This window comes from Phoxinus phoxinus (assembly GCF_949152265.1).
Source record: "Phoxinus phoxinus genome assembly, chromosome: 19".
Lineage (NCBI taxonomy): Eukaryota > Metazoa > Chordata > Actinopteri > Cypriniformes > Leuciscidae > Phoxinus > Phoxinus phoxinus.
The window spans coordinates 3,349,154-3,368,386 of NC_136894.1; the positions used below are offsets into that span (position 1 = coordinate 3,349,154).

Consider the following 19,233-nt stretch of genomic DNA (forward strand, 5'->3'; position numbering starts at 1 on the left):
AGTACGACTTCACATTTCAAGTTAACAATTTTTTTTTTTAAAGTTGAACTTTTTTTTTTACAGTGTACTTTTTGGCAACATCTGTGCGGTGAGGATATTTTTTATCAATTGTTTCATCAAATGTGTTTCTTGACTGTGAGCTCCATATTCTCCCTATATAATCAGTCATTTGTTAGAATTTCTTTTATATTTCATCTTAAGGTTTAATAAATGCTTAATATTTTTTTCCCCTACAATATTGAATACACCAGGCTTTATATTCATTGTACTTTATGATGGAACAAAGAACTACCGGTCTTCTGATTTTCAATGTTTTAATCTTTTTTATCATTCATCAGCAGGAAACGAAATCATTGTGAAAGTGATTCCAATGTAATCGTTCAGTGTATTTGTGGTGTGGACCTGTCGTCAGGATTAGAGAAATTATCACAACTGTATAGTTACATCATCCTTGGTGTGAACAGGCTTTTAGTCACCCTTGAAAAATGCAAGATTTACAATTGCACATCTGGCAGATGCTTTTATCTAAAGAGATTTGCAGTGCATTCGAGATATGCATTTACTCATGATAATGTGTTCCCTGGAAAGATGTTATGCAAGTTCTACATTTGAAAAACACTTATGTGAGTGCGATTTCTAAAGAAATCCTTCATCAAGGCGTATCTGCTATACTTTCATTAAGACAGTACAGTAACCTCAGGCCGTCATTAACAAAACTCATTTATTGCTCATCATCATTTGTGTTTCATTAAAGAGGACCTGTTATGCCCTTTTACAAAGTTTTTGGGCGCTACTAGAACAGGTTTTCATGCTTGAATGTAAAAAAATAAATAAAATTGTTGCGGCTCCTCTTTTCCCAGTCTGTCAGTAACGCTCTGTTTACTTCCTGTCTCTATGAAGCCCATCCTTCTGAAAAGCACACTGTGCTCTGATTGGTCGGCTGGATCAGTGTGTTGTGATTGGTCAAGCACTTCGAGCGTGTTTGGGAAATGCCACGCCCCTTACATTACCGCCAGTTTCAACACTACTAACTAACTCAACCAGGCCCCGCCCCTTTATTCTGCGTGTTAATTATTTAAATGAGGAATAGTGTGTTTCTGGAAGAAAACTACAATGGAGGCGTTTCAGTGAGTTCAGAAACCAGATCTTTACGACTTGTGGGCGTGTCACTGAGAAACATGGCGGAATACCACAATACTTAAAGGTATTTATCAGTGATATTGTCAGGCTTTTCTATTTACAGCGCAGTAAGCTAATCGCCTGCACAGAATATGATAACATTATCAGGGTAGCTGCACAATTTTTAAAGTCAAATGTAATGCTTTTTAAGACCTGAAGAAATCAAAATTAATACCATACATTAGGGGTGCGCAATATTGACAAAAATATGTCTCGATATTTTCAAAGTTGTGTTGATAATAATTAGATGATATTTTACTGATTGTGTTTTTTTTTACCCTGGCTGGTTTAGGCCTGTTGTTGAAAGCATACTCGCAAATATATTCATATTTTTTATATTCTATGCAGTGGTCAGTTCACAATAGTGACCGAAATTAAATTTTTTATTAAGGGGCAATATTTGCCACCTTAAATTGATTTCCAGGGGCATTTTCACCTATATATGGAATTTTTTTCTAAACGTATTTAGAGGTATGCATCACCTTTTATGTCAAATTCTAACATTCAAATTAAAATCCATCCTTGCAGTGCAGCGGTGACACAGAAGCGGCATCCGAACTGGCATTAGCCTACTATATTTACACTTAATTTACAATTGCATATAAAATAACAATGTAATATGTAACGATAAAGTTTGCAGTGGCTTCATAAATGAACTAAAAGCATAAAAAAAATCAAAGCACACCTTATGCAAATCTTTGTTCTTCATTTTCTAGAAGGAGAGTTTAAGAACCTTACTGTATTTTTGTGTAATTAATTAAGAGAAAGTACTCCGCCATCTTACTCCGACGAAAGTGACTTCCGTCGTAAAGTAAACACGACTTCCCACCTCGTGCGTACAAACTTCCCAGAGGACTTGAACGCACCAACTTGACACTGATATAGAGAATAACTTGAGAATAATAGCAATATTACACACTAAAAGTTGAACGTGTAAAAAAAACATAAGAGGTCCAGCGTGAACATTAAAGTTGTGATGATAAACTACAGCAACTAAAATTATTCCAACACTAATTTTGGTAATAGTTATTTTTTCCAGTATTTTTTTCCCAAATAAGTCTAGATTATTATGACAGAATAGCTTATGATCACAGTCCTAAACACAAAACAAGCACACAGAAAGAAAGAGTCAGAGGCCGTTGTGAAATTTTGAAATTTTTTCATTGTTTTGTTTCAAAATAAAGATCACACGTTGTTTAGAGACAATCTACAACTGGAGTTACAAAAAATAGTTGCCCAGGCAGAAAGCACACACAGCATCTGTTACCTATACACATTATGGTTACAAGTGTGCCTGCATAAAGAGAATCATAGGAAATATACACAAGGCTGTTTAAATATACACCAGAGAGTGTTCCAAATCAAAAACCAATGGCCAGTATGTTACAATCACTTACAAGTAGACAAAAGAATGGCAAATCTGTACACACCTCCGACTCTGACCCAGGGCAGTCGAGCGCGTCACACACACACATACACACAAACGCGCTTGCTGCTACCTGCCCAGGAGTCAGGGAGGGACTATAAAAGATCTTAAAAAAAGAAAGGGATGAGTGGAGGTGAAAAAGAGGTGGCTGGTGAATGGCTAAAAGCAGAGTGCGCACTTTTCTCTGTTCTTTGTACATCTATGCAGTAATAATTCAAAGGGCTTCAAAACCAACAAAAAAATCTGATATTACAATTTACAATATATAACAACTCATAACTCAGAAACCACAACCAAAGAGGTGAGAATTTACACTGAAATGCACAAGATTTCTTTTTTCCATTTTGTCGTTTTTTTTTTTTCTCCTCATACCAAAAAAGGGCTGTAGAAGCGAGTCCACATTTACATTAGCGAAGGTTTACAAATGTACAATTATACAATCAGAAGTATGTATTCACTACAGGGGAAGATTATAGATACAGATTGGACATCAAAAACCAGAAAAACTACAAAGTTTTATATATATATTTATATGTATATGCAAAGGTCTACACCAAGTATGCACTAAATAGTTTATAGAAGCAAGACCAAAAACGTCTCCCATGCTAAATGTCTGCGTGTTAGCAATCAAGTGTTAGTGATAATGTACGTGTGTGTGTGTGCATGTGTGTGTGTTATGAAAGAATATGCGAGTTAGAAAGGTGTTGCGAAGCAATAAAGTGTGTTTGCGCAAGCCTACATGATTGAACATGGGATAAATCAAATATTCTCTCATTTCATACAGGACCAAAAAGGACCATCTTTAGGTAGTAGAGCAAAAAACGGAAGAAATGCTAAAAGGGAGAGGAAAAACAAACACAAAAATACAGGTCACAACAACCTGGGGATGATTCAGCGTTGAGGGGAAGGTTTCGACTCTCCACCCAAACGTCATCGACTGCGGATAGACACGCTCACACAGACGGCCATCCTAGAGGAATTATGGGAAGGGTTTTACATGATGCCATTAGGAGGTGCACAGAGTGGGCCGAGGTCAACGCCGTTCTTCATGTAGTACTTCTCCAGCTTGGCCAAGATGTGCTTTCCGTACGTGTACTTCCGCAGCGTTGCAATATGGGGCCGGATCTACACAAAGCCAAGAGAAACACATCACAAAACATCCATCACAATTCTTTGACACTTTAGCATAGGGGTGGGCGATATGACCGAAAACATGTCACCATATGAAATAAGTTATGAAATACTAAAAATAAGAACAAAACAATAGGATTAATACAATAGAACAAATATACAAATAAATAAATAAGCCTAATATCTAAAAGTTTAATGTAAGAAATGCAACAGACGTATATTAGGCTGCTGTCACTTTAAGACTGAATGACAGTTTTTTAACAGTCTCTTGTCGCCACCTACCGGTGTAATGATGTTTTAATTATTGCAATTATTGTGACAAAAAATGCTGTTTGTGAAGCCGTTTCATATCTATACATGACAACTGCTCTTAGTCAGTCAGCGGCAGCGCAAACGCAGATTTGAATGTTCGCTGTATTGAGTGTGTCACGTATGATAATGCAGTTTTCACAGCACAGACATGTTACTAAATGTAAGCAGACTTTCCTGTCCCCAGTATTCATTTTAAAGAACATGGGACCCATTGACTACTTATTCACTGTTGCAGCCATTTTGGCCAGTGCGGTCCATTAGAGAGGAAACACTGAATTTGACAAGACTGCAGTTCTACTAATATTGGACAGGATTTTTTCAAAGTTCAGATTGGCTCCACCACAAAAACATAATATATATAACATACACAATATATTAATTAAATATTTTTTAAACCTGTCTGAATGAATGATTCAATGGATGATACTGGATGAATCAAAATGTTTTTGAACTAATCTCCTGAACTAATGAATCAATTAAAAATATTTTTTAAGTGTCTTGTCGCCACCTACTGGTGTAACGATGTAATTGACTATTTGAAGCATCAAGTTACTTTTAAAAGGTGATTCACGCTATCGTAGACATCAGTATTTATATCCAAAATATAAACTTTTATCCCAATACTTCTGTAATCATTTGAATTATTGCAACAGAAATAATTATATTGTGTGGTTTGTGAAGATGTTTCATAACTATACATGACAACTGATCTCTCCGGCTCAGAACACAGATATGAATGTGTGCTGTGATCGTACTTGTCAGGGTGACTTTATAATGTTACAAAAATTAATAATATCTCAAATAAATGCTTTCTATTAATCAAAGAATTCAGAAAAAAATAAATGTATCAATGTTTCAACAAAAATATGAAGCAGGGCTGCTAGAAAGAACATTGGAAAATTAAAATATATAATATTTCACAATATATTACTGATTTTTATAGTTTTAATAGACATAGCCGAATCATTGTCAATTATAAAGAATCATCACGTTGGGAGTTTGAATCGAGATCTTTTAATAATTAATCATGCAGCTCTAATGGACACTTTATACCGTTGCCGTCTCGCCACACCGCCCAGCCCTACTTTGGCACAAACCGGAAAAGAAGAAATACTGATGACGAAATAGACGCCGCACCTTGTGCATTACAATCTTGCGTTGTGTCGGCTCGGCCACATCGATCATCTTCTGCACAACATAGTTGGCATACTGGTCCTTCATCATGGTGTATAAGGCACTGTGGGGCCCGTCCACCATACTGCACACCTCATCGATCAGCATCGCCCTCTCGGCACGCAGCGAGTGGGTCACACACTTCTCCACCACGTTACTGAGAACGAAAACACAAACACACCCCAGATAAGACACCTCCACCTGCTTGTGTTTGTGTGACGGTTTATTACAAATTCTTCGTGCGTACCTGGCAAACTTATGCTGGCTGAGCCCCAAAACATTTCCTCGGATTTCAGACACAATCTTGCTCTTGTCCTCAGAGCGGCCGTGCTCCAAAACGTGCTGAATTACATAATTCCCATACTGATCCTATAAGGGGATGAGAAAAAAAAACGTTTTTAAGTTTAAGAGGAATGGCTAAGATCCTGGTTCTGTGCAGAAAGAGACGGCTTCATAAATTACCTGGACCAGCTGCTCCGTGTGCTGATGTATTTCCTCCAGTATCGAGAGGGTCTGCTCAGGCAGGCAGTGCTCCAGAATACGCTGGATCACCCGACAACCGTATGGGTGTGTGGACAGAGCAAACACCTGCACAACACACACAGTTGTTAGTTAAACATACACACAAGAGACAAAGGTTTTAAATACATTTCAAAAGAAGCCGCTCCAGACACGACTGGATGATAATGCAGTTTTCACAGCACAGACATGTTACTAAATGCATGTAAGCAGACTTTTCTGTCCCCAGTATTCATTTTAAAAGAACATGGGTCCCATAGACTACTCATTCACTGTTGCAGCCATTTTGGCCAGTGCGGTCCACAGAACAGGAAACACTGAATTTGACAAGACTGCAGTTCTACTAATATTTGACAGGATTTTTTCAAAGTTCAAATTGGCTCCACCACACAACAAAAGTTTGTGTGTATGTGTGTGTATATATATATATATATATATATATATATTAGGGCCGGGACTAATCTAATTAATTAGAGGCTTTGTAATTAATTAATCGAAATTAATCGCATTTTAATTGCATATAAATATTTGACCTGAGAACAGTGAGAAGTAATTTTTTTCACATGGATTTTTAGTATACCATTGAATAATGACTGAATACATAAGCTTAAGCAACAAAATATTGTTTATTTTTGTTCAACCAAGTCCAGCAGACCAGTGCTATTTTTGCCATTAAGTGTAGCAATAGCCGTTCCGAATTCCTTGTTGCACAGCTTGCACACAACCACGCTCTTATCGACGCTTCCATCTGTTCGTTTTTTTATAACAAAATTTCCCATCCACGGGGCCGACCAAAGCGGTCTCGTCAGCTTCTTTATTCATGTTCACTGTGGTTTGTTGTTGTCTGAAGTTATCGTTTACATACTGTCTATGGAAGTTATGAACGCTATTGGTGCTCCAGTATAATCAGTCCGCCTAAACTCATCCAGTGAGACACGTTCCGCGGTGCAAAAATAAGTGCGATTAAAATGCGTTAAAAATGTTTAACGCGTTATTTTTTGTGTAATTAATTAATCTAAGTCCCGGCTCTAATATACATATATATATATAAATAAAATTTAGCACGGACACAAGTGAGAGAAAAGACGTTTATAATGTTACAAAATAAATGCGTTTCTTTTGAACTTTCTATTAATCAAAGAATTCTGAAAAAATAAATGTATAATTGTTTCGACAAAAATATTAAGCATGGCTACTAGAAAGAACATTGGCACATGAATTACATGAATAAATGACAAATTAAACTAGTAATAATATAATTGCAGCCCTAGTGAGCATAATAGATCATTGTTTTTTAAATCTTACACCAAACTTTTCAATGATAGTGTATTTTTTTATTTCATTTTAAACTTTCTCTACACAAAAAAGAAACATTTACACCAATTTATTGTTAAAAATTAGGAATAGCTGAGTATTATTATTGTTTAAATTGTTTTTCATTTGTAATACTGAGATTCTGCACTGAAGTTGTGCTTCAAAAAAATCAAGGCCTCCAAAAATAAGTCACAAAAGTTCCCATGGTACACAAACACACACACACCTTGTATTCAAACACACAGTGTTTCACACAACTCAAAAGAGACACACCTGTCCTTTGAATGCATCAATGATGAACTGAAGAGCATGAGGCTGGACACACTCAATGCATTTCTGCACTACATGGTTGCCATTTTGATCCTTCACACACTTTAACACATGCCCGTCAAGCTCCCGAACCATCTCATTCTGTAAAAGACAAATAAATTTGATTAAATTCATACACTAACTTCACCACAGCCACGTGAATAATTATAACAAGAGCGTTCAGCCTTTCATAAACTTACAATGACTTGTTGGTCCGAAGGGATGAACTCCAGAGCTTTCTGGATCACTCTGCAGCCGTACATCTGCAGCGCCAGGGATAAAACATGACCACGGATCCGCTCGGCCAGCGCCAACTTCTGATCCAGACTGCCAAACTAAACACATAAAACTGCTTTTAGCATCCTAACTGACATCCAGAACACGTAATGAACATAACTGATGAACTTTACAACATTGAAACTATTACTTTCCTGTATATTACTGTGAAGCTGCATTGAAACAATCCGTATTATATAAATAAAGGTGACAATGTGGTACCAAAATTATGTTCAAATCTGAACCTGTAACCTCTCTGTCCTCATGTTGAAGGAACACTGCATTGTTTTTGGAAATAGGCTCATTTTCCAGCTCCCCTAGAGTTAAACAGTTTTATCGTTTTCGAATCCGTTCAGCCGATATCCGGGTCTGGCGGTAGCACTTTTAGCCTAGCTTAGCATAGATCATTGAATCTGATTAGACCATTAGCATCTCTCTCAAAAAAAAGACCAGAGTTTCGATATTTTTCCTATTTAAAACTTGACTCTTCTGTAGTTATATCGTGTACTAAGACCGACAGAAAATTAAAAGTTGCGATTTTCTAGGCCAATTATGACTAGGAACTATACTCTCATTCCTGCGTAATAATCAAGGAACTGCTGCCGTACCAGCAGCGCATTGATATTACGCAGCGCCTGAAAATAGTCCCCAGCTCAGTAACTTCCAACGTGACCGGCACTAAGTTTGTAATATCATTGCGTCTGCCGGTACGGCAGCAGTTCCTTGATTATTACGCAGGAATGAGAGTTTAGTTCCTAATCATATTGGCCTAGAAAATCGCAACTTTTCATTTTCTGTCGGTCTTAGTACACGATGTAACTACAGAAGAGTCAAGTTTTAAATAGGAAAAATATCGAAACTCTGGTCTTTTTTTTTTAGAGAGATGCTAATGGTCTAATCAGATTCAATGATCTATGCTAAGCTAGGCTAAAAGTGCTACCGCCAGTCCCGGAGCTCGGCTGAATGAAAACGGTAAAACAACTGTTTAACTCTAGGGGAGCTGGAAAATGAGCCTATTTCCAAAAAAGTGGTGTGTTCCTTTAAACTGCACAGTTCTTTAGATACTGAATTGATGCATTTATCGACAAAATAACTCAGTATTACCTCAAAGAACTTCTGGATGACGTAATTTCCAAACACATCAACCATGAGCTGGTAGGCCGCCTGTAGTATCTCGTTGAAGACCAACTGACGTTCTGCAGGACTTGCTCTCTCCAACTTCAGCTGGATGAACCTGAACAAAATCCAAATTGTATTTTTTTAAATATTTTGTACCTTTTATTAATTCTTCCCACTATTATCATATCATGCCGAAATGCTGATATAAGGGTTCTGACTTTCTAACATGTGAGCTGTAGCAGACCTGGAGCCGTGCTGGTCCTGAGAGAACTCCATGACGTGTCCCGCGATCTCTCTCAGCTGCAGGTTGGGGTAGCGGTTGTTTCTGAAGTCCTCGAGGAGACGGCTGCGTCCCGAAGGCATCACGTCAGACATCCCATAGCGTAGCCGAGAGGAAGGGAAGAGCTGGCTGCTGGGACTGAAGAGAGATGAACCTGTGGTGGCATTGCGGTACTTCGCCTCCGCTCCTGGAGCTGCCGAGATGAAACGCCCACTGCCATTGGTCAGTCCACCTGAGGGGGAGGCGCCAGAAGAGAGATTCAATTCATTAAATATGTTTAACGGGGTCATCAGATGCCCATTTTCCACAACTTGGTATGATTCTTTAGGGTCTTCATGTAAAGTTTGTAACATACTTTGGTTCAAATTCCTCAATGTTTGTGTAAAACACCATTTTTACCTCCTCAAAAACAGCTTTGTTCACAGAGACCCATTTCGGTGCATTTCTCTTTAAATGATAATGAGCAACTGCTCACCCCACCCATCTCCTCCGTGTGGGATATCGACACAAAGCACGTAAAGTGTAAAGACAGTATACAAATATCTGAGGGCTGAAATATGCTAATATGGGAAAAATGCTAATACGGGACAGTCCGTCAGTGGTCGTGGGTGGAGCATGAGCAATATGACATCTTATTGCTCAAAAAAATCCAAACGTCTCGATTATTTAGTGTTTATGCTTTTTGAGGATAAAAAAAAAAAGGAGTGAATGTTTTTTTTGTATGGTGGACACATTTATCCGATGACCCCTTTTAAAGCAAAGAGGAAGTCCTTCCGTCCTTCGGATGAGACGTTAAACCGAGGTCCTGACTCTCTGTGGTCATTAAAAATCCCATGGCACTCTTGTAAAGAGTAGGGGTGTAACCCTGGTGTCCTGGCCACATTCCCTCCTGAAGGGGCGGTCAAAATCCCTTGTCTCTTCAGTCAGTTATATATATATATTTCATTCTATATCCTTTTGAATGCTTACATTACTTTTATACAAATCAATAATCAAATATATGCATTATCACATAATCATTTCTATATTCTTTTGTGCTTGTGAAATTATATTTTTCTCTTGAGAGCAATGCAATTTCTCTCCCTTTCTTCCTGAGGAGCTATGTTTTGGCTAACTGATAATACGAAGCTCAAGCACTCTTCGGCCTTGGCGATGTTATTTGGTGGTGTTATGTGTGTGTGTGTTTGACTTTCTACGTAGGCATTTGGGACCCAATGCTCAGCCTCATCGACGCTCTCCTCTAACCTGCGAGGTTAACGCTGACCTACATCTAAGGATTGGCGACAGCTATCCTAACAAATGGCGATAGGCACCTTTTATCTGCTCACATGTGTGAAATTGTTTATGGTTCTATATTCTCTTAGCCAATCAGATGTATGATGATGCGATGCTTGCCCTTGCAAAATGGTATAATTGGTGTATGATTTTGTGTAAGGTAGAGTTGGCTTGCGACCTCCTCGTGAGACTTTGACGCTCGCTCTACCGATGAAACTGCAAACTATTCTTCAGTAAATTTTTATATTTTTGATTGAACCTTACCACTCCTGGTCATCTTTTCTACATATCTGGTCTCGGGTCTTATAACTGTTAACCCCTAACACTCCTAATAATCCCCATCCACTGCACTGGCGCTATCACTCTCTCTCTCTCTCTCTCTCTCTCTCTCTCTCTCTCCACCAATAGCTGGTGTGTGGTGAGCGCACTGGCGCTGAAATGATTGTAAAGCGCTTTGGGTGTACAGTAGTACATATAAAAGCGCTATATAAATATCTAATTTAATCATGTACTCACCAAGGTTAAGACTGCTTGAAGATCCATGAGTTGAGAGCGAGGGAGGCGGGGTGAGAGAGTGGGAGGGGCCTTGGTTTGGAAGAGGCATGCCTACTGGGCCGGGGGAGGAGCTAAAGCTGAGGCCATTGTAGAAACCCCCATGGCCAATAGGGGTGAGGCTGCTGGGTGTGCGCTTGTACAGATCAGAGCTACCCGTCAGAGAATCCCGACGTGACCCACTGGAACTGGAATTAGCCACTGCAAAACAAACAGAAATTAAACCGGAGTCAGATTAAATGCAAATCTGATTCCATCTAAAACATTTTAAGCATTAGGAACAAATACTATGTTTGTGGTTTGGTCCTGCAGTGCAGTATGTTTTAAAGTTCACTGCAAGCTGGAATACATGCCACAGCGTTTAAAATTAGAACAGATAGGCATCATACACTTGCTAACTGGGCATCATATAGCTAATGACAGGATCACACACACACTACTAGACTTTCAGGTCCTTTCGAAAACAAACTCGAGCAGAAACATGCACACGGAGATGCAGGGAAAATTAAAACAATGTGTTCTTAAATCTGAACAAAAAGAAAGAAATGAATATCCTCTTACTGGATGGATTCATAGTCTGAAGCTAAAAAAAAAAAAAAGGTGTCTGTGCCCATCATATACCATTTGATTTTCTGTGAAATTGGTCCAAACTGGTCAACTGTGACTGTCCAAAATCTTCAGACTGGCTGGACTTTAGGCAATTAGCGTCAACTTGTCCAGACGTGATATGTATGTATATATGTATATATAAATCAAATTTAAATAGGGATATTTCTAATTTCATGTTGACTTTAATGTAGATTTGCCGCTAGGAGGAATAACCCTCAAGCAATATTATAGTGATTTTTATTTTCAACACAACGAAACTTGAGATAACCAACTAAACACACCTGCTGTGCCGAAACCCCCGAGTGCTGCTCCGAGCGTGGCTCCCAGAGAAGACGACGGGTTGGCGTTGAATCCAAGCGAGGAGTTTCCCGGCTGGGCAGAGCCTTGTGAAAATAGTGAGGAGCTCTGCGAGGAGGAGCTTGGGGATCCAGTCCCGTAAAAAGAGCTTCCTCCCAACGCCCCGCTCCCTTGCTGTCCGGGACCCTGCTGAGAACTCAACGCACGAAACGGCCCGCTTGCTCCGCCGCCGAGACCGCCATTACCCCCGCCTGCTGAGGCGGCTGCAGCGGCCACTGGGAAAGCAGAACGGGTTAATTACACAACGTCTTTATGTACTTTTGAAGCTTGAAAATGTTGATTGATGGACAAAATGAGAGAATATTAAAAATGTCTTAATATGCGTTCCAAAGATGAAAAAGTCTTAAGGATTTAGAACCTTTCTGGATCAGAACGAGATACTCAAACACAAGACAAGATTCTGAGAGAGTTTAATGGTGGTCTGTCGTCTGTGTAACCTTGATTTGTCATTCGACTGGATGATAATGCAGTTTTTTCACAGCACAGACATGTTACTAAATGTATGCAAGCAGACTTTCCTGTCCCCAGTATTCATTTTAAAAGAACATGGGTCCCATAGACTACTCATTCACTGTTGCAGCCATTTTGGCCAGTGCGGTCCACAGAACAGGAAACACTGAATTTGACAAGACTGCAGTTCTACTAATATTTGACAGGAAAGTTCATATATATATATATATATATATATATATTTTTTTTTTTGTGCGTGTGTGTGTGTGTGTATATACACCTTTTTTATTTTTTGTATATTAGGAAAAAATAGAAAACATTTTTTTTTTCAAATAAAAGGAAATTAAACGTTTTACTTCAGCGTTTAAAGACGTGACAAACTGAAATCATCTCAATAGGCACATCAACAGTCACATGACGCACGCGTGTATCTAATCGGACCAAACGGGACACATATTTTAGCTCTCTCTATATTTATATATATATACACTTTTTTTTTACATTATAAACGTCTTTTTCTCTCACTTGTGTCCTTGCTAAATATATATAGCAAGGACACAAGTGAGAGAAAAGACATTTATAATGTAAAAATAAATAAAAATGCTGTTCTTTCAAACTTTCAATTAATCAAAAGAATTCAGAAAAAATAAATGTATAATTGTTTCGACAAAAATATTAAGCATGTCTACTAGAAAGAACATTGGCATATGAATCAAAGGAATGAATTACAAATTGTAATATTTCAAATATTATAATATACAAATAATTGCAGCCTTGGTGAGCATAATAGATCATTGTTTTTTTAAATTATTGTTTACCACAAACAAAAATATGACACCAAACTGTTCAATGGTAGTGTATTTTTAAGTTCATTTTAAACTTTCTCTACACAAAAAAGAAACATTTACACCAATTTATTGTTAAAAATTAGGAATAGCTGAGTATTATTATTATTTAAATTGTTTTTCATTTGTAATACTGAGATTCTGCACTGAGGTTGTGCTTCAAAAATCAAGGCCTCCAAAAATAAGTCACAAAAGTTCCCATGGTACACAAACACACACACACACACACACACCTTGTATTCAAACACACAGTATTTCACACAACTCAAGAGACACACCTGTCCTTTGAATGCATCAATGATGAACTGAAGAGCATGAGGCTGGACACACTCAATGCATTTCTGCACTACATGGCTGCCATTTTGATGGCTTTCTGGACTTTAGCTGTCGACTGTGTAATCTTGATTTGTCATTTTCAAACACGTACCTGCTGATGGGCTGATGATAACCGATGCAGGGGCCATAAGTCGAACTGGTCCTCCACGAGCACCTGTATTCACCACAAGTGCACCTGTCTGGTCATAATACGCAGCTGGAGCCAACATAGGATAACCTGGAATACCACAGACAAGTTTTAATCAGACACTGGTCACACCTACAGTTTGACAAGTCGCTGTACTGTTGGTTGATAGACAAGAATATTGTATCCACTAAGATTTCAACTGACAGTCCAGGCTTTCCACACTTTTGACCATTGAATTCCCATGACTTTTCCCAGTCATCAGTGATTAGTTTAAGGATTTTAGCAATTTTTAGCTTATGAAATATCTTATTTAATAAAATACGACTTTCTACATTCAAAAGTTTGGGGCTGGTATGATTTTTAATGTGATGACAAAGCTGAATTTTCAGCATCATTACTCCAGTCTTCAGGGTCACATGATCCTTCAGAAATCATTCTAATATGTTGATTTGCTGCTCAACAAACATTTCTTATTATCACTCTTTAAAACATTTGGGCTGCATATTTTTATCACATTTTTGGTAATTTTCCAGGAATCTTTGATGAATAGAAAGTTCAAAATAACATTTATTTGAAATAGAAATGTTTTGGAACATTATAAAATGTATTTACGGTCACTTTTACTGTTAATGCCTCTGCTGGAAATAATAATAATAAAATAAAATAAATTCTAATGGTAGTGTATATTCACAATTCCTTTCCATCACATACCAAATGAAAAAATATATATAAATATTTTTTTAATTTCCTGGTATTTCTGGGTTTTCTATGAATATCAGGATCCTGGTATTGTCCATTTGCATAACGGTTAATCATTACTCAATTCTGTTACAATGGCAACCGCATCAGTCACCTCAAATCACAACTTTCTTTAGTCGCATTGTCTTGAAATTCACTATCAGTGTGAACACCTCTTTAAAAGATGTATCAAGTCCCTTACCGGGTACGCCAGCTGCCAGACCCTGTCCAAAGGCCAAGGCTGAGTTCACAGCGGCTGCTGCTACGAGCTGCTCGTTCTGCTGACCCTGCTGTCCTTGACTGGGAGTCAGAGGTCGCTGGTTTCCACCTGCACGCATCACCTGGGGCAAACAAGTCAAAGATTCACTGATGAGTTGAATGTTACGACTTTCATACATCGCAAACTTAATTCAAACACCAACTCGTTCTTATTCCTAAATGACAATGATTAACCTTAGTCTATTAAACCTTTGAAAAGTACGACCACAGCGAACGTTCAAATCTGTGTTCTGACTCAGAGAGAGCAGCTGTCGTGTGTAGATATGAAACTTTACAAACAGTCTATTCAACCACACAATGTCACTATTTCTATGCTAATTCAATAATTCACTGACGTACTGGGATAAAAGTGTATAGTTTGGATATAAGCATTTGTGAATAAAGATTGTATCAAATACATCATTACACCAGTAGGTGGCGACAAGTGACTGAATGGATTGGCATTGATTCATTCAAAAATGATGATTCATCCAGTAATGAAACAACTCTTTATGATGGAGTCATTGAATCAGTCATTTAAATAGATTTTTTTAATTAAATATACTATTAAATATATTTTTTAAGTAAATCACATGTTATTTTATTTAGTCGTCAGTCCTGAATAATGGGAGAATAATTTTAAATTGCGATTCTCAATTTATCCAGATTCGTGCAGTTCAAGCGCTCTGATTGGCTAGACTCTTACCTGTTGTTGGTTCTGTTGGTTCTGTGCTGCTGACTGCTGGTTGGCCGAGTTGGAGGGGTTGGCGGCTTGCTGCTGGAATAGGTTGGCCGGATACACACCCCATGGAGTTACACCATAGTACTGAGGGGGCATTACCGCTGGACCTGAAAGACACACACACACACACGCGTCATCGCTCAGATGAAGGGCCAAAGCACACTGTTTTCAGAAGAGGCTCAGGGGCTTTGATTTACACAGGACTCGAGAGTCGGCAGCCATTTCCTCTGCCTTTGTACTCTGCTTCAGGAGCATCAAAGCAGGTGTGTGTGTTTGTGTGCGTGGCTTAGTCAAGCAGACTGCCTCAATCCTCGAGCTAAATCTCAAGCCTCTGGAGGACGCCATCCAAACTATCAGCCATCATGAGCAACACTTCTTATCCACTCCAGACTGTGAGCAACAGACGGCTCCTAACACAGCGAGGATGGCATTCAAATACTGTCAACGTTCAAGTACAAAGAAACCTGCCGCACTTTGACACTTTCATTATTTGGCCACATTCAACGCATTTGCATATTGAAGATTGGGTGAGTCCACATTTAATGTGCATTAAAAGGTTTGGGGTCAAAATGATTCTTAAAAAAAAAAAAATATATACCTTTATTCAACAAAGATGCATCACATTGATCAAAATAATTATATTTCAAATAAATGCTGTTCTTTTGACATTTCTATTTATCACAAAATCCTGGATTTTTTTTTGTACATTTTGAGCAGCACTTCTGCGGTCAACATTTATAAATGTTTCTTGAGCAGCAAATCGTCATATTAGAATGATTTCTGAAGTAATGATGCTGAAATTCAGCTTTGATCACAGGAATGAATGTATTTAAAAGGAAAAATTGTTATAAATAGCAATTATTTTACAATATTGCTTTTTTTTAATGAAATAAATGCAGCCTTGGTGAGCATACGAGAAAAAAAGACCCACATTTTGAAAGACCCCAAACCTTTTCAGACTGGACAGTAAAATATTACACAGCTCTCTAGAACAATTAATTCTAGTTGGTCAATTGTAGAATATAAATTAATAATGTTAGTGTTGCTAGGCTAATTGTTTTCCATGTTGTAATATGTCTATGTACTTATTTATTTGTGGAAAACGCAGCACTTCGATAGAATAATGTTGTCCGCTTTTCAATTAATCACATAAATAAACCCCAATAGGGTGATCAGAACCCCAAAGTGATGCCGACTGGACTCATTTACATTTACATAATAATTTTAAACTTTAATAATAACCGACATGATACATATCCATCTGAAATGGTAAGCATGATCACTCACCTAGAGTGGCGGCAGCAGCGAGGCCGGCGGCGTACGGGTCAGTGCCGGGAGGAGCAGTGCTAATGATGTACGGATTCTGTACGAATGCAGCTTGGGCCAAACCTAACGCACAACCAATAAGAAACCAAGTTAGATAAATCATCTGAAACTTTTGTGCATTAAAAGTGCAGTAAGTGATTTCTGAGAAACACTGTTGAAAATTTAAAACACCCAAACAAACAATTTTGTGAATATTTGCTAGATGTCTGTTCTGTGTGTGCTGAATTTTTAGGATATAGGAGGAGAAGAAGAAAAAAAAAAACATGCAGAGGTTGCTTTAACAGCTTGATACGCGAGTAACATTGTTTTTTCACAGAACCAAGATATGCTGTTGTTGTTAAATAACAGCTGGTTCATCCGTACTTGCTGTCTGATGTGCCAGCTGTTAGCGTGTTTGTTATTTTAGGGACGGAGCAATTAAGGACAGGGTGTGTTTCTTTTGGGTAGGGTTGATTTCAAACGTCAACAGTGCTCCTCATAAATTGCTCACTGCACCTTTAAGTCATCTGGACACTCAGAAGTGCGGTGAAACTCACCGATGTGTTGTTGTTGAGCTGCGGCGAGCGCGTACTGCTGCTGCTGGGCCGCCGTGAGCTGCTGCATCGCCAGAGCGCTGGGCCTCTGGAACAGCTGCAATACATGAAGCTTTTATCAGACATTAAACATTTGCATTTGTTTATAGTCATATATGCAAAGGCTTCAGAAGCATATGCAAATGTGACTAATAATTACTTTTCCAGAATAACTTCAAAAAGAAGCTAAACGGCATTGTAGCACATTACTTCAAACAAAGGTTTTACAAAGTTAGCCTTGACATGCGCGGCCTTTGATTGTAACAACACAAATATTTATAAATACACACATTATTATTATTCTACTCTACTAATTATAGTCTTGAGAGTTGAAAGTGCTAGCAGCATCAGATATTCACCTGTTGAGGGGAGTTGTAGTCGAACAGGCTGACGGTAGCAGCTGTTGAGTCGAGAGGCAGCTGGCCTCCAGTGTAATCAAACTGCAAAGTCTCCATAGAAACAGATTCCATGGGGTCCAGGGTCACATTTTGGGTTTCAACATTTGAAAACTCTTCTGCTGGTTTTGGCCCTGCACCTCCAACCATTTCTGGTCCACCCAGTTCCACCTCTGGACCAGTCGGAGGGCAGTTACCAGGAGTACGACTGGGGAAGAAACAAGAGAGGTATGTATTCAATACACTTTAGAAATACTGAAAGTACCGTATTTTACGGACTATAAGTCACACTTTTTTTCATAGTTTGGCTGGTCCTGCGACTTATAGTCAGGTGCGACTTATATATCAAAATGAATTCATACTGACTGAGATGAACCAAGAGAAAACATTACCGCCTACAGCCGCGAGAGGGCGCTCTAGTTAGCGGAGTTGTTCAGAAGCGACACCGAGGAAGAATTCAATGTATTCAGTGTTGTGGAGTGAGATCGCGGGAGCTTGGTGAACTTGCTTACCGGTAACTTGCTTGTTGGACTCGCTGGCTTATGTTATTTAGCCTATTCAGCCTCACAGGTATATGTTCTTTATGCTATTGTGTCGCTGAATAACTGTTAATGTGTTACACTAACACACCGGACACTATTCAACCTGTTGTTCTGTGTGCTATTGTGCAGTTGAATAATTTGCTTTTCCAGATTAAATGTCTGTTCTTGGTCTTGGATTTTGTGAAATAAATAAATCTTACCTAAATAAATGCGAATTATAGTCCAGTGCGACTTCTATGTTTTTTTCCTCTTCATGACGCATTTTTTGACTGATGCGACTTATACTCCAGAAAATGCGGTATACATATGGAAAGCCCCACACAGCAAACTGAGGGAGGATAAACATTACCTTTCCAAAGTTTGGGGTCAGTAAGATTTAATATTTTTGAAAGGAGTCTCTTATGCTCAACCAAACCTGCATTTATCTGATCAAAAATCCAATAAGAACTGCAATAATGTGAAATATTACAACTTTTCCACTTAAATAAATTTTACAATGTAATTTATTACTGTGATCAAAGCTGAATTTTCAGCATCACATGTTTTTTTTTTAGATCATTTTAATCGTTTGTAACATTACCAGTATCTTTACTGTCACATTTGATCAATTTGATGCATTCTTACGTAATAAAAATCTTTTTTTTTTTAAATATTGAGCGGTAGTTTATTTATCATACTTTTTTGATGGTGTATACCTAAAATCCTTAACGTCCACATCGAGTCCATTCTGATTGGGCAGTCCATTGGGGTTATCCAAAACATCTGGCTCTGTCTCTTTCAGTTCCTTCCGCTCAGGATCAAATGTTGTTTTGGGTTTTTGTTCCACCCTTTTCTCAGGGTCATCAGCCTCCGAGTCTCTTGGACCCTAAGAGAAACAGAATGAAATTTAAGTAAAAATGACAAGGACTTCATGTGCTAAAGGAACAGTTCATACAAAAAAATTCTGTCTATCTACTCGCCCTCATGTCCTTTCAAAACCATGACTTTGGAAAACACGAGTGACACAAATAATGAATTTTCAGCTTTGTGTGAACTATTTCTAATCTTAATAAAAACAAATAAGAATGTTTT

General features: G+C 38.3%; 1 protein-coding gene across 7 annotated transcripts in view; it reads right to left on the bottom strand.

Annotated features, from left to right (window-relative positions):
* Window positions 1-2,322: 2,322 nt before the first annotated feature.
* Window positions 2,323-19,233, bottom strand: part of pum1 (pumilio RNA-binding family member 1) — a 29,371-nt gene continuing 12,460 nt past the window's right edge. For 4 of the 7 annotated variants that reach the window (XM_079590571.1, XM_079590574.1, XM_079590573.1 and 1 more), the window contains exons 6-22: window positions 18,858-19,027; window positions 17,585-17,828; window positions 17,190-17,283; window positions 16,615-16,716; window positions 15,292-15,434; window positions 14,530-14,668; window positions 13,554-13,679; window positions 11,756-12,046; window positions 10,830-11,066; window positions 9,003-9,270; window positions 8,744-8,873; window positions 7,564-7,698; window positions 7,328-7,465; window positions 5,684-5,809; window positions 5,469-5,590; window positions 5,186-5,378; window positions 2,323-3,730 (exon numbers count right to left, since the gene is read on the bottom strand). In XM_079590571.1, the coding sequence (XP_079446697.1) occupies window positions 3,599-3,730; window positions 5,186-5,378; window positions 5,469-5,590; window positions 5,684-5,809; window positions 7,328-7,465; window positions 7,564-7,698; window positions 8,744-8,873; window positions 9,003-9,270; window positions 10,830-11,066; window positions 11,756-12,046; window positions 13,554-13,679; window positions 14,530-14,668; window positions 15,292-15,434; window positions 16,615-16,716; window positions 17,190-17,283; window positions 17,585-17,828; window positions 18,858-19,027 (2,790 nt within the window). In that variant the 3' untranslated portion in view covers window positions 2,323-3,598. Of the gene's footprint in view, window positions 3,731-5,185; window positions 5,379-5,468; window positions 5,591-5,683; window positions 5,810-7,327; window positions 7,466-7,563; window positions 7,699-8,743; window positions 8,874-9,002; window positions 9,271-10,829; window positions 11,067-11,755; window positions 12,047-13,553; window positions 13,680-14,529; window positions 14,669-15,291; window positions 15,435-16,614; window positions 16,717-17,189; window positions 17,299-17,584; window positions 17,829-18,857; window positions 19,028-19,233 lie in introns of all 7 variants that reach the window. The other 3 variants (XM_079590568.1, XM_079590570.1, XM_079590569.1) reach the window with 1 other exon arrangement.